Source organism: Lepidochelys kempii, chromosome 18 (genome assembly GCF_965140285.1).
Source record: "Lepidochelys kempii isolate rLepKem1 chromosome 18, rLepKem1.hap1, whole genome shotgun sequence".
Lineage (NCBI taxonomy): Eukaryota > Metazoa > Chordata > Testudines > Cheloniidae > Lepidochelys > Lepidochelys kempii.
This window is the reverse complement of record NC_136397.1, coordinates 1,340,905-1,357,148: the sequence shown is the minus strand read 5'-3', so window position 1 is coordinate 1,357,148 and position 16,244 is coordinate 1,340,905. Positions and strand designations below refer to the sequence as shown.

The window sequence follows — 16,244 nt, the reverse complement described above, 5'->3', positions numbered from 1 at the left end:
CAACAAGCAGGGAGGGGCTTGATCTTTGGCCTTGGGTCAGGAGGCCATCTGTCTGTGGGACGTCTGCACGAAGCACTCCATCTCGAGGCGTCACGTCTCCTGGGAGCCAGGAATATATTGGCGGAGCACCTCAGCAGATCCTTCTCCCACCACGAGTGGTCCCTTCACCCACAGATTACCAGATTCATCTTCCAAAGGTGGGGGTCTCCCCAGGTGGAGCTGTTCACCGCCAGGCAGAACAGGAAATGCCATCAGTTTTGTTTACTGTGCAGACACAACCCAGGCTCTCTTTCCAACACCTTGCTATTCTTGTGGATAGGCCACCACCTGTACACCTTTCCCCCAATCCTCTTGGTTCACAAGGTCCTCCTAAAAATCAAACAGGACAAGGCAAGAGTTATTCTGATAGCACCATCACGGCCACGCCAGCATTGGTTCGTCATGCTCCTGGATTTCTTGGTGGCAGCTCCACTCTCACTCCCACTCTGTCTGGACCTGGTTTCAGAAGCCCACAGCTGGTTACTTCACCCAGACCTCACCTCACTGCATGGATGCTGCATGGCTGAACCCTGAAGAACAGGCCTGCTTGGAACAGGTTCGGCAGATCTTGCTAGACAGTAGAAAGCCTTCCACCAGGGCTGCCTACTTGGCCAAGTCATAGAATCATAGAATATTAGAGTTGGAAGAGACTTCAGGAGGTCATCTAGTCCAATCCTCTGCTCAAAGCAGGACCAACACCAACTAAATCATCCCAGCCAAGGCTTTGTCAAGCCGGGCCTTAAAAACCTCTAAGGATGGAGATGCCAGTGCTTCACCACCCTCCTAGTGAAATAGTGTTTTCAAATATCCATCCTAGACTCCCCCATTGCAACTTGAGATCATTCCTTCTTGTTCTGTCATCTGCCACCACTGAGAACAGCCTAGCTCCATCCTCTTTGGAACCCCCTTTCAGATAGTTGAAGGCTGCTATCGAATCCCCCCTCACTCTTCTCTTCTGCAGACTAAATAACCCCAGTTGCCTCAGCCTCTCCTCATAAGTCATGTGCCCCAGCCCCCTAACATTTTCATTGCCCTTTGCTGGACTCTCTCCAATTTGTCCACATCCCTTCTATAGTGGGGGGACCAAACCTAGATGCAATACTCCAGGTATGGTCTTACCAGTGCCGAATAGTGAAAGTATTTCTTCTGTTGCTTCTGAATGTGCTCTCTCTCCATCTCAATCTTCCCTTCGGTCTACCTTGGACTACTTGCTGCATCTAAAACAGCGGGCCTGGCCCTCTCATCTATTAAAGTGCATTTGGCAGCCATATCAGCCTTCCACACTCCAGTGAACAGCAGGTCACTGTTCTCCCACAAGGTGACGGTCTGGTTTCTAAAGGGGCCAGGAAGACTCTGCCCTCAGATACACAAGCCAACCTCCCCAATGAGACTTAAACCTGGTTCTGTCGAAGCTCATGGATCCCCCCTTCATGCCGTTAGCATCATGCTCCCTGATATTTCTCTTCTGGAAGGTCACCTTCCTGGTGGCAATCACCTCAGCCAGAAGGGTCTCTGAGATCAAGTCCTTTATTTCAGTCCCACAGTACACCGTGTTCTCCTTCAAGGACAAGGTCCAACTGTGCCCCCATCAGGACTTCCTACCAAAGGTGATGTCTCAATTCCATAACAACCAGGTCATTTTCCTAACAGTCTTCTTTCTGAAACCTCACAAAAACTCTGAGGAATGACAGCTTCACTTGTTAGATATTAGCCTGGCCTTCGCCTTTTATATTGAGAGGACTAAACCCACAAATTCACTCAACTGTTCATCCACACAGAAAGAATGAGAGGGCTATCTGTGTCAACCCAAAGGATCTCATCCTGGATAAATGCCTGCATTCGAGCTTTCTATGAGCAGGCAAATATCCCATCTCTGGCCATCTTAACTGCTCATTCCACAAGAGCCCAGGTTTCGTCAGCAGCAGTCCTTGCACAAGTCCCAATCCAGAACATCTGCAGAGCCGGTCATGGTCACCGGTGCATACCTTTGCATCCCACTACACCATCACCCAACAGGCCTGAGATTATGCCAGTTTCGGAAGAGCAGTGTTGTAATCAGTATGTCCTTTAACTCCAAGCCCACCTCCTTGGGTATTGCTTGTGAGTCACCTAATATGGAATGGACTTGAGCAAGCACTCAAAGAAAAAATGGTTACTAACCTTTTGTAACTGTAGTTCTTCAAGTTATATTGCTCATATCCATTCCATAACCCACCCTCCTACCCCTTTGTCAGAGTTAACCAACAAGGAACTGAGAGAGGATGTGGAGTCAGCGGCACCCCTTATATCACCGCATAAGACATGGCTCCAGAAAGTGCTAGATCTGGCCCAATGGACCTCACTGAGGGAAAAATCTCCAGCAACAATACACGTGGCATGCACACACCTAACATGGAATGGACATGAGCAACACATCTCAAAGAACAACTGTTACGAAAGGTTAGTAACCATTTTATTTGTCTGCAAAAGTAACTGGGACCCAGTTTTCTGTATAATTGCCTTTTCCATGTCTTGTTGCTCTTGCTGTCAGTTCCTGGGATAGTTCTCCCTAGGACCAGTGGAAGATATAGTCTCAGTTCTGATCTCATGTATCTGGAGCCTGTTGCCTGGGGTGGTTGGTCAGATCCCAAGCCTGGTGAGGTTCGGGCACAGTGTAAGAGTCATCTGTTTGGCTAGACCTTTAATTGATTGTTGGACCCGTCTATCAGCAGGATGTGGTCATTTTAGAAATAACTATTTTTGTTGGATATTGTGTTTGTGTTAATTTTTATAAGGTGCCAAGGTAATGGACACAACTAAGAAATAAAAATGGGGCTGAGTCCTGGTTGCCCAGTCACCACCTTGCTGTCTTTGCACCTTCTCAACAGTTGAGACTAGCCAAGATGCTTCTGTTAATGGTCCCAGGATGGAATGCTGAGGCATAGCATTTTCAGTGGAAGGCCTTTAACTCTCAAACTTTATCTGCCTGGGCCAGAACCTATGAACTATCTGAAGGGTAACAAGAAGGGTTTCTACAGGTATGTTAGCAACAAGAAGAAGGTCAGGGAAAGTGTGGGACTCTTACTGAATGGGGGAGGCAACCTAGTGATACATGATGTGGAAAAAGCTGAAGTACTCAATGCTTTTTTTGCCTTGGTCTTCACAGACAAGGGAAGCTCCCAGACTGCTGCACTGGGCAACACAGCATGGGAAGGAGATTAGCAGCCCTCAGTGGTGAAAGAGCAAGTTAAGGACTATTTAGAAAAGCTGGACGTGCACAAGTCCATGGGTCCAGATCTAACGCATCCAAGGATGCTGAGGGAGTTGGCTGATGTGATTGCAGAGCCATTGGCCATTACCTCTTAAAATTCGTGGCAATTGGGGGAGGTCACAGACAATTGGAAAAAGGCAAATATAGTGCCCATATTTTAAAAAGGGAAGAAAGAGAACCCGGGGAACTACAGCCTTACTTCAGTCCCCGGCAATATCATGGAGCACGTCCTCAAGAAATCCATTTTGAAGCACTTGGAGGAGAGAAAGGTGATCAGGAACAGTCCACATGGATTCACCAAGGGCAAGTCATGCCTGACAACCTGATTGCCTTCTATGATAAGATAACTGGCTCTGTGGATATGGGGAAAGCGGTGGATGTGATATATCTTGACTTTAGCAAAGCTTTTGATACCATCTCCCACAGTATTCTTGCCAGCAAGTTAAAAAAGGATGGATTGTATGAATGAACGATAAGGTGGATAGAAAGCTGGCTAGATTGTTGGGCTCAATGGGTAGTGATCAACGGCTCGATGTTTAGTTGGCAGCCGCTATCAAGCGGAGTGCCCCAGGGGTCGTTCCTGGGGCTGGGTTTGTTCAACATCTTTATCAATTTATCTGAATGATGGGATTAATTGCACCCTCAGCAAATTCGCAGATGATACTAAGCTGGGTGGAGAGATAGATACGCTGGAGGGTAGGGATAGGGTCATAGAATCATAGAATATCAGGGTTGGAAGGGACCTCTGAAGGTCATCTAGTCCAACCCCCTGCTCGAAGCAGGACCAATTCCCAGTTAAATCATCCCAGCCAGGGCTTTGTCAAGCCTGACCTTAAAAACCTCTAAGGAAGGAGATTCTACCACCTCCCTAGGTAACGCATTCCAGTGTTTCACCACCCTCTTAGTGAAAAAGTTTTTCCTCATATCCAATCTAAACCTCCCCCACTGCAACTTGAGACCATTACTCCTCGTTCTGTCATCTGCTGCCACTGAGAACAGTCTAGAGCCATCCTCTTTGGAACCCCCTTTCAGGTAGTTGAAAGCAGCTATCAAATCCCCCTTCATTCTTCTCTTCTGCAGGCTAAACAATCCCAGCTCCCTCAGCCTCTCCTCATAACTCATGTGTTCTAGACCCCTAATAATTTTTGTTGCCCTTCGCTGGACCCTCTCCAATTTATCCACATCCTTCTTGAAGTGTGGGGCCCAAAACTGGACACAGTACTCCAGATGAGGCCTCACCAATGTCGAATAGAGGGGAACGATCACGTCCCTCGATCTGCTCGCTGTGCCCCTACTTATACATCCCAAAATGCCATTGGCCTTCTTGGCAACAAGGGCACACTGCTGACTCATATCCAGCTTCTCGTCCACTGTCACCCCTAGGTCCTTTTCCGCAGAACTGCTGCCTAGCCATTCGGTCCCTAGTCTGTAGCGGTGCATTGGATTATTCCGTCCTAAGTGCAGGACCCTGCACTTATCCTTATTGAACCTCATCAGATTTCTTTTGGCCCAATCCTCCAATTTGTCTAGGTCCTTCTGTATCCTATCCCTCCCCTCCAGCGTATCTACCACTCCTCCCAGTTTAGTATCATCTGCAAATTTGCTGAGAGTGCAATCCACACCATCCTCCAGATCATTTATGAAGATATTGAACAAAACCGGCCCCAGGACCGACCCTTGGGGCACTCCACTTGATACCGGCTGCCAACTAGACATGGAGCCATTGATCACTACCCGTTGAGCCCGACAATCTAGCCAGCTTTCTACCCACCTTATAGTGCATTCATCCAGCCCATACTTCCTTAACTTGCTGACAAGAATACTGTGGGAGACCGTGTCAAAAGCTTTGCTAAAGTCAAGAAACAATACATCCACTGCTTTCCCTTCACCCACAGAACCAGTAATCTCATCATAAAAGGCGATTAGATTAGTCAGGCATGACCTTCCCTTGGTGAATCCATGCTGGCTGTTCCTGATCACTTTCCTCTCATGCAAGTGCTTCAGGATTGATTCTTTGAGGACCTGCTCCATGATTTTTCCAGGGACTGAGGTGAGGCTGACTGGCCTGTAGTTCCCAGGATCCTCCTCCTTCCCTTTTTTAAAGATTGGCACTACATTAGCCTTTTTCCAGTCATCCGGGACTTCCCCGGTTCGCCACGAGTTTTCAAAGATAATGGCCAATGGCTGTGCAATCACAGCTGCCAATTCCTTCAGCACTCTCGGATGCAACTCGTCCGGCCCCATGGACTTGTGCACGTCCAGCTTTTCTAAATAGTCCCTAATCACCTCTATCTCCACAGAGGGCTGGCCATCTCTTCCCCATTTTGTGATGCCCAGCGCAGCAGTATGGGAGCTGACCTTGTTAGTGAAAACAGAGGCAGAAAAAAATTGAGTACATTAGCTTTTTCCACATCCTCTGTCACTAGGTTGCCTCCCTCATTCAGTAAGGGGCCCACACTTTCCTTGGCTTTCTTCTTGTTGCCAACATACCTGAAAAAACCCTTCTTGTTACTCTTGACATCTCTCGCTAGCTGCAGCTCCAGGTGCAATTTGGCCCTCCTGATTTCATTCCTACATGCCCGAGCAATATTTTTATACTCTTCCCTGGTCATATGTCCAACCTTCCACTTCTTGTAAGCTTCTTTTTTATGTTTAAGATCCGCGAGGATTTCACCATTAAGCCAAGCTGGTTGCCTGCCATATTTACTATTCTTTCGACTCATTGGGGTCCAGAGTAACCTATACAAATTGGAGGATTGGGCCAAAAGAAATCTGATGAGGTTCAACAAGGACAAGTGCAGAGTCCTGCACCTAGGAAGGAAGAATCCCATGCACGGCTACAGGCTGGGGACCGACTGCCTAAGCAGCAGTTCTTCGAGTGCTTGCTCGTATCGATTCCAATTAGGTGTGTGTGCACCACGTGCACAATCATCAGCAGATTTTTACCCCAGCAATACTTGGTGGGTCGGCTGATGCACCCCCTGGAGTGGCACCTTCATGGCACCAGATATATGCCCCAGCCGACGCAGCACCCCATCAGTTCCTTCTTATCGCCCGTGACGGTCGTTGGAACTGTGGAGCGCAGCGTAGCTGATCTCACTTTCTCTAGCTTTCTCTCTTAGTACCTGTTAATAGTTGTAATTAGTTCTTAATAGTTGTTTATACTTGTTAGTAGTTAGTGTAGTTAGATTAGTGTACTTAGTATGGTGGAGCGGGGTCTTCTCCCCCTCCCCTGTCTCGGTACCGGGGCCCATGCCTGGGTCTCTGGTCTTCAAACCCTGCTCAGCTTGCCTGAAGCCGATGCCAACGGGAGACCCCCATGACTCTTGCCTAAGGTGTCTGGGGGAATCTCACCAAGCGGACAAGTGCCGCATTTGCAAAGCGTTCAAGCTGAGGACCGAAAAGGAGCGGGACTTTAGACTCAAGCAGCTCCTTATGGAGGCGGCACTTGGCCCGGTCCCTTCCTCTGCACACCGGGACTCGTCGTCGTCTTCGGTGCGGAGTGCCCCTGCAGCACCGACTGGTCCGGCACCACGTTCAGACTCTGATAGACTCACAGCGTGGGAAGGCACCCCCAGAACCTCCACCACCGCGGCACCAGTCCCTGTCTCCAGGCCAGAAGAAGAAGCAGCCCAAGCAGATGCCGACTGCTTCTTCTTTGTCGGTTCGACAGCCACTGACACTTCCCGCACCGCAGTCGGAGCCGCGTCCATTGCTGGAGCGCACAGGACAAGTAACGGCTCCTGCACCACTGACTCCAGTGCCGCAAGGCCCGTCGAGTCCGGTGCATATAAGCTCACCGGCGCACACCACGGTCAAGCTAAGGCTGCCCTCCATGCCGGAGACCTTCTCACAGAGCCGACTCCCCTGCAGCCGGCGGCACCTCTGGTGCGGGCGGTGCCGTCGAAGGGAAAACCGTCCCTGATACGACTGCCGTCGCCGAATGAAGCAGGGCGGCACCAATCCCAGTCCCGATCTTGGTCCCAGCACCTTTCACAGCGTCGCTTGCAGTCCCGGCACTGATCCCGTTCTCGGCGCCGGTCGTACTCGCGACGCCACTCCGGCTCGCAAAGATCCGAATCGCGGTACGGCCAGTACCGATTGGACACTCTGCTCTGCACCGCTCCCGCTACCAGTCAGAGCAGCACTCGACCTGGAGCCGATCCTGGCGCCGATCTCATCGAAGGTCACCGTCAAGATCCAGATCAGGCTTCCAGTACCGATACGACTGCAGGCACCGATAGACGTCTCGGTACCATTCTACATCACACCACCGGTCCCCGGCACCGTACAGCACTGGGGTACTCTGCACCGACAAGTTGGGCACCGCCTTGGCCGTCTCGCTCTGCCTCCACATTGTCACGCTTACAAGGTGGCCACCATGCCCAGGACCAGGGCGAGGACGGTGCAGGCCAGTGGCTGGACGAAGACCAGGACTGGGGCCAAGGACTTCCGCAGTGGTCTTTTTGGACCCCCGGGCATACCATCAGGCCCAAGGGGTTCCTTCGGGGCTTCCCACTCCGCCCCTTTGGAGCCCCGAGTACTGGAGGCCACTGTGTCTTCCCCCCCCCCCCCCAGGAGTTCTGAGGGGACTGCTCCAGCGCCAACACAGGCCCACGTCCCTAGCGTGGTGGACCTTGGGCAACAAGTTCCTCCACATGAGGACCCCACACAGGATCCCTTAATCCTGCTTAATCCTAGGGGTATCTTCCTCGTCCTCACCTGATGAGACAGTGGCAGGGACTACGATTTTGGGCCGTCCTCCTATGGACCTCCGCTCACACCAGGAGCTGCTCCGCAGAGTGGTGCACAATATGAACCTCCAGGTAGAGGAGGTAGTGGAGGTAGAGGACCCAGTTGTTGACATTCTGTCCAGGGAGGCACGGTCCAGCGTGGCCCTCCCATCATACGGACTATACAGGCCAATGCCAAGACAGTCTGGCAATCTCCAGGCTCTATTCCACCTATGGCCAAGGGGGTGGAAAGGAAGTACTTTGTCCTCTCAAAGGAGTACGAGTACCTTTACATGCACTGCCAACCGTGTTCCCTTGTCGTGGCTTCAGTCAACGAGAAGGAACGGCACGGTCAGCAGGCCCTGGCACCTAAATCAAAGGACGCTAGATGCCTAGACTTGTTTGGGCACAAGGTAAAGTTGAAGTTCCGCATAGTCTCTCTCGGGACCATTATTCCTTCCTTAGATCCTGGAGACTGGTACGCCGCCCTCGACACGAAGGACGCGTACTTCCACATTGCGATCTACCCAGCGCACAGACCCTTCCTTCGCTTTGTGGTCAATCAACTGCACTTTCAATTCACCGTCCTTCCTTTTGGCCTATCAGTGGCCCCCAGGGTGTTTACCAAGTGCATGGCTGTTGTGGCTGCCTCCCTTCGTCGACAACGGATCCAAGTGTTCCCCATACCTCGACGACTGGCTTATTCGTGGCCACTCCAGGGATCAGGTGCAGTCTCATGTCCAGCTCACCATGAACATGTTCAATCGACTGGGCCTCCTGCTCAATGTTGCAAAATCTACTCTGGTACCAATCCAGAGGATAGAATTCATAGGAGCAGTCTTAGACTCAGGCCTAGCCCTAGCACTTCTGCCGGAAGCACTCTTCCAATCCCTGGTGAGCATCGTCCACAGCCTGCAAAACTTCCCAACCTTGACCATGAAAACATGCCTATGCTTCCTGGGACATATGGCCTCTTGCACGTATGTGACCATGCACGTCAGGCTGCGACTACGTCCACTCCAGTCCTGGCTATCAACAGTATACCACCCAGGTCACGACAGCTTGAGGACGGTGGTTACCATCCCGCCAGGGATATTAGCCTCTCTAGGCTGGTGGCTGGACCCCAAATCAGTGTGCGAAGGGGTGCCATTTCACTCCCCGCAGCCCTCCATGTCCCTAGTCACGGATACATCATCCCTGGGATGGGGAGCCCACCTCGGGGTCCTCCATACACAGGGGCTATGGTTGGCAGGAGAGATATCCCTGCACTTCAACGTACAGGAACTCAGAGCTGTGCGCCTGGTGTGTCAGGCATTTTGAGAGCGCATTCAAGGCCGTTGTGTTGCAGTCCTCACACACAACACAACGGCCACGTTTTTACATCAACAAGCAAGGGGGAGCCCGGTCATCCCCCCTCTATCAGAAGACCACTCGTCTGTGGGAATTCTGTATAGCCCACTCAATCCATCTGGTGGCATAGTTTCTCCCAGGAGTCAAGAACATCTTAGCAGACCACCTCAGCAGATCATTACAGACTCACGAGTGGTCAGTTCGCCCGGACGTCATCCACTCTGTCTTCCTGAAGTGGGGCTTTCCCCTGATAGACCTATTTGCCTCTTGCAAGAATCGGAAATACCAAGTGTTCTGCTCTCTACAAGGACACTCTCCGGGTTCCCTGTCGGACGCCTTCCTAATACAGTGGAAGGATCACCTGTGCTACGCCTTCCCTCCATTCCTGCTAGTCCACCGGGTCCTGCTCAAGCTGCACAGGGACAGAGCCCGTCTGATTTTGGTCGCCCCAGCATGGCCCAGACAGCACTGGTATACCACTCTCCTAGAGCTGTCGATGGACACTCCAATTTCACTTCCGCTGTGGCCAGACCTGATCACTCAGGACCACGGACGATTGTCATCCCGACCTGCGATCTTTTCACCTCACAGCATGGATCTGAGCTGTGCTGCTCTCGCTTGGTACAGCAGGTCCTTTTGGGAAGCAGGAAGCCCTCTACCAGGTCAAAGTACTTAGCCAAGTGGAAGCGTTTTTCCTGCTGGTGTGCTCAGAGTCATATAGCCCTGCTACAGGCGTCAGTACCTATCATCTTGGACTACCTCCTGTCCTTAAAACAGCAGGGCTTGGCAATATTATCCATCAGAGTGCACCTGGCAGCTATTTTGGCTTTCCACCCGGCCGAAAACGGGCGTTCTCCAATTGGGTCTTCTCCAATCTCATGGTCAACAGATTTCTCAAGGGGTTGGAGCACCTGTTCCCACGAATTCAACAACCAGGCCCTACGTGGGATCTTAACCTGGTCCTCTCCAAACTCATGGCTGCCCCGTTCGAGCCAATGGCCACCTGCTCGCTCCTGTACCTTTCGTGGAAGACAGCCTTCCTCGTAGCTATCACTTTGGCAAGGCGTGTCTGACCTCAGGGCATTCACATCGGAACCATCGTATACAATGTTCCATAAGGACAAGGTACAGCTGCGACCCCACCCTGCCTTCCTCCCTAAGGTAGTGTCTGCCTTCCATCTCAACCAGGACATCTTCCTCCCCGTCTTCTACCCGAAGCTACACGCCTCTCGACGGGAACAACAGCTGTACTCCCTGGACGTTCGCAGGGCCCTCGCCTTCTACATTGAGGGAACGAAACCTTTCAGGAAAACATCGCAGCTGTTCATTGCTGTGGCAGACCAGATGAAGGGCCTTCCGATCTCCTCCCAGTGCATCTTGTCCTGGATCACATCATGCATCTGTGCGTGCTATGACTTGGCTGGTGTCCCAACTACGCACTTCACCGCCCGCTCCATGAGGGCTCAGGCTTCATCTTCTGCTTTCCTGGCACATGTACCCATACAGGAGATATGTAGGGCAGTGACTTGGTCTTCGGTGCATACCTTTGCCACCCACTATGCGATAATTCAGCAGTCCAGGGGTGATGCTGCATTTGGTTCAGCAGTCCTTCGCTCCACGACATCTCACTCTGACCCCACCGCCTCAGTAAGGCTTGGGAGTCACCTAATTGGAATCGATATGAGCAAGCACTCCAAGAAGAAAAAACAATTACTCACATTTGTAACTGTTGTTCTTCGAGATGTGTTGCTCATATCCATTCCAAACCTGCCCTCCTTTCCCTCTGTCGGAGTATCTGGCAAGAAGGAACTGAGGGGGCGCTGAGTCGGCTGGGGCATATATCCGGCACCATGAAGGCACCCAGTCCAGGGGGCGCCTCAGCCAAACCACCAAGTGTTGCGGGGTTAAAAATCTTCCGACAATCGTGCACACGGTGCACGCACACCTAATTGGAATGGATATGAGCAACACATCTCGAAGAACAACAGTTACAAAGGTGAGTGACCATCTTTTCTGCAGAAAAGGACCTGCGGATTACAGTGGATGAGAAGCTGGATATGAGTTAGCAGTGTGCCCTCATTGCCAAGAAGGCCAATGGCATATTGGGCTGTATTAGTAGGAGCATTGCCAGCAGATGGAGGAAAGTGATTATTCCTCTCTATTCAGCATTGGTGAGGCCACACATGGAGGACAATAACTCCTCACTTAAAGTCGTCCCAGTTAACGTTGTTTCATTGTTACCCTGCTGATCAGTTAGGCAACATGCTCGTTTAAAGTTGTGCAATGCTCCCTTATAACGTTGTTTAGCAGCCGCCTTCTTTGTCCACCTGTTGCAGGAAGAGCAGCTGTTGGAGCTGCTGGTGGGGACTTGGAATCAGAGTGGACCGGTAGGCCCCCTATCAGCTCCCCACTCCCCTAAGTTCCCTGTGCGACAGCCACCTAGCACACTATCAATTGTCTGGCAGTTCAGCTGTCCCTCCCCCCACTGCCTCCTGACCTCTGCCTTTGAGCTGCTCCCCGGAGCCTCCTGCTTGCTGTGCAAGGGGCGGAAGGGGTGCTAATGTCAGGGTGTCCCCCTCCCCACCTCCCATCCACAGAGCAGGAGTGGGGACACCACAGGACTCAGGACAGTGGGAGCTTGCTGGCAGCAGCTGCTGTCTCAGCTTGCTGATCTACTTAAAAAGGCAGTGTACTTAGAGTGGGGTCAGCTTACATAAAGGGGCAATGCACGTCTTTCTCTCACACACAAGGTATGTGTCTTTGTCTCTGTCTGCCTTGCTGTCTCCCCTCCCTCCATTCAGGCTGCCTTGTAGAGTGTGAAGCTACATTAACAACGTGTTAACCCTTGAGGGCTCAGCTGAGTGCTAGTTCATCATCTAGCAGTAAGGCATTCCCTGGGAAATATCCCACCCTCTGACTCCATGAGCTTAAAGTAGCATTTTTCAGGAGCATAACTACAAAGTTAAGTGAGGAGTTACTGTACTGTGTCCAGTTTTGCTCTCCCCACTACAGAAGGGATGTGGACAAGTTGGAGAGAGTCCAGCGGAGGGCAATGAAAATTATTAGGGGGCTGGGGCACATGACTTATGAGGAGAGGCTGAGGCAACTGGGGTTATTTAGTCTGCAGAAGAGAAGAGTGAGGGGGGATTTGATAGCAGCCTTCAACTATCTGAAAGGGGGTTCCAAAGAGGATGGAGCTCGGCTGTTCTCAGTGGTGGCAGATGACAGAACAAGAAACAATGGTCTCAAGTTGCAGTGGGGGAGGTCTGGGTTGGATATTCGGAAACACTATTTCACTAGGAAGGTGGTGAAGCACTGGAGTGGGTTACCTAGGGAGGTTGTGGAATCGCCATCCTCAGAGGTTTTTAAGGCCTGGCTTGACAAAGCCTTGGCTGGGATGATTTAGTTGGTGTTGGTCCTGCTTTGAGCAGGGAATTGGACTAGATGACCTCCTGAGGTCTCTTCCAACCCTAATATTCTATAATTCTAAGAACTTCTGATTCTTGAGAGGTGCTATGCACCTCATGTCCCACTGACTTCAGTTTTGGGTGTGTACTCTCAGGATCTAGTACAACTGAATCCCTGGTTAGTCGTGTTCTGACTATTTTAGATTCTTTCTAGGTTCTTACCACTATGGTGTCTAAGCACCAGTATTGGTTGTCTCTTTAGGCTGTGTCTATACTTTAACATTTCCCAGTGGTGGGAAATGGAGTGTAGACAAAGCGCAACGTCTTTACCACTGTGCCACCTAACCTTGCTCAGAGCAAGTCATGATGCCACAACAGTAGAAACATTGGTGGCTGTTGACACCTTGTCTGTGCTCAAGGCCTGCTGTTGCTCTCCTCATTGGAGCTGAGCCAGTATTGGGAGAATACTGGGGAAATTTAAGAAAAGGTTCTGTGTGTAAAAGCTTTGGATTGTGAGCCTTTTGGGGTAGGGACAGTGCCTTACAATTTGCTTGGACAGTGCCTAGCATGTCATGAATGCTACTGCAATACAAATACTAAATAAAGGTCATAACTTGCAGAGCACAGTGCGAGCCCTTCTGTGTATTCAGGCTTTTCTCTGAAGTGAATTTGAGGGGAGGCATGTCCAGACCTGGAAGATTGGCTGGGGAGAGAGTCTTTGGGGGTTTGCTTTCTACTGTGGATTTTGGAATTAGGGAGATTGCCTTAGGTTTCTGACATTCACAGGCAACGTGCTGTAAATTTGCAGTATTCAGTGAGAACTGCTGTCACAGCTCAAAAATTAATTATTTCATGTTTGTAAAGTGCTTTGAAAGTATAAAATCCTACGTCACTGCCAAGCATTATGCTGAGAAAGGTGATTTGTAGACATGGAGTTGAAAGACAAGCTAAATAAGAAATGATTTATGCCTGATGATCAGATCATGAGAAACTGGCAGAAAACAGAATCTAAACTGTTTATTTTACCCACACCCTGTCATACTTCCAAATCAGCCTTCTTTCAGTCATCACAGCAGAGAGTGCCTATCAAGAGTTCTGTTCAACCAGCAGGAATGGCTGAGAGAGGAGACGTGAGGGATTTTTTAAATACTTTTTTAAAAATACTTTTTTTGGAACTGAAGATGACCTGTTTATCCACTGTCTGTTTTCTCTACCTTATTACCAGCCAAGCCAGAAACTCCCTCAGCTCCAGTAAAAGACAAATCTTCACTGTCAGAAGAGGAAATGGAGAGAAAGTGCAAATCCATCATTGATGAGTTCTTGCACATTAACGATTATAAGGTAAACAGAATGAAAACCTCACCTTCCAGAAAGCCATGGAACAGTGGGATCTTTAGCATTTTTTCCTTTCCAGGAACAGTGTCTTTTTAAGCACCCTTTTCTTAGTTCTTTAACATAAACATGGGACCTGCTGGAATTTGGATAGACGGGATCGGTGCACAACTTTAGCACAGTTCTTCGACTGTTCTGGTTCTTCCATTGCTTACGATAGAGGAAAAATAGTCCCCTTTGGGTATTTTATGTAAAAAGTTTTAGATATGTCTGTCATGACCACTGAGCAGCACTGTTATAATAGTATGTCAATGCTGGATGTAGAAAGCTAGGGAAACTAGACAAAGTTTAATTCACTTATAAGGAACCCGTTGTTCTGATCTCAAGGAAGATGAAATAATACATATTGAACAAAGTTCTCCAGAGACAGTAAATGTTGAGAATTATTGAGCAACTGTCATCACTCCATAGTTAGGGTTGCAAATGAGTTTCCATTGAAGCTGGATTTTGGCCTCTCCTGTAAAATCCAAAAGTATATTGTCCTCAGAATTGATAGACTAGGTCTGTCGCACATTTTTCGGCAAAGTTTCAAGTGACTAGGATGAGGGATTCCTGAACTGACATCCTGCAAATAGAGTCATTAAACACAGTTCCCAAATTCTTCTAAAATTTTGTAGCCAAAAAAACAGGCAGGAGAGGTAAATCCTATTGTACAGGACTCAACTTATCCAAAAGCTAGCTCCCAGGACAAATATTTGGTTTATTAAAGTCTGATTTCATGAGTTAATAAAATTTGATTTAGTGTTGTCACCAGGGAATATTTACTTAGTATCTTAGTATAGGTCATCTGAGGACTGCTTACTCTAAAAAAAAAAAATCTCCAGTCCTTTACTTTTTTTTTTTTTTTTTTTTTGAGATATACCTCCAAGTTTACCCATTATAAGGCATTTTAGTTTCTATGGTCACTAATACAATGAAACAGTTTGTTGTGGCTGGATATAGGAGTATGCCCTTTCTGATTTTCTCAGGATATTTCTATGGAGGCAGAGTTAAAGTAGTTTGGGTTCTTGTTTGAGAAGTGCAGCCATAACTGCATTTCCTAAGGGTTAAACATTTTGAGGTTGGTTATTATAGGTTTTGTTTTATGCTTTTTAGCTCCAACATTCTTGAAATGTAATAGGCACTCCAACCACTGGTATGTGTCTACAACCTTAACTTCACCTTAACAGAGTTTTGATGTGGCACATATCAGTAGAAACACCCTGGTTCTTCATGTGTTTAACCACAGTGTTTACTCTGTAATCAAATTAAAACTCAGATTTAGCTTTGTGGCATCCTCTAGTGACAGCTGGGATGTACAGCCATGGACTGAGCAGTCCATTGTATAAACCCTTAGTCACATTATCCTTGTTTTTGTCAGGCACTAACATGCACCTGATTTAAAACTATGGCCTCAACATGGAGTCTGGGACTACCTTAGACTCTGTGACCTGTGGAAAATAGCCACCTAGAAAGTCCAGACATTCATCTGGGGCTACAACAGAGGGTATGATCCAAGATAAAGGGCATTTAAATGTACTGAGTCATAAAGAGTCCACTGAAGTCTACTGTGTTTGACTTAAACATTCAGTTGAAGAGCTTCTTCTCTGATGATAGTGCAGATATTAGAAGTATGGTGTTACTGTATTTCTCTCTGACTATTCTTCAGAGTATTATACTTGTGTATTTTGTAAAGTGTGGGTACCAGAATGTAGGGGCTGTATATAGAGGAAATGTTGCATTTGCCAAATATGATTCATATATTTTCTGCTTCATTACATGGCATGTTTTCATAACATAGGAATTGCCACACCAGATTGGACCAGAATTCCATCTAGTCGAGTATCCTCTCACTAAGGTGGAACAATGTTTTAGAGGAAGAGGCGAGAACCTTTCTAGAGGACAATAAAAGAATACCCTGTCCACTGAAGAATTTTCTTCCTAGCACCTGTCAGTTAGCAACTAGTGTATTCCCTGAAGCATGAGTATTTAAAAATTCTATTAACTGTAACTATGGTCACTCTGATCTGTATAAATATCTAATACTTTTTTTTTTTTTTTTTACCCGTACTGAGTTCTCTGCCTCAGGGATGT

General features: G+C 48.8%; 1 protein-coding gene across 17 annotated transcripts in view; it reads left to right on the top strand.

The window, feature by feature from the left end:
- The window catches only part of EIF4G3 (eukaryotic translation initiation factor 4 gamma 3), a 441,067-nt gene that overhangs the window by 384,203 nt on the left and 40,620 nt on the right, over positions 1–16,244 (top strand). For all 17 annotated transcript variants that reach the window (XM_073316601.2, XM_073316590.2, XM_073316588.2 and 14 more), the window contains one exon: positions 14,005–14,120. In XM_073316601.2, the coding sequence (XP_073172702.1) occupies positions 14,005–14,120 (116 nt within the window). The remainder of the gene's footprint in view (positions 1–14,004; positions 14,121–16,244) is intronic.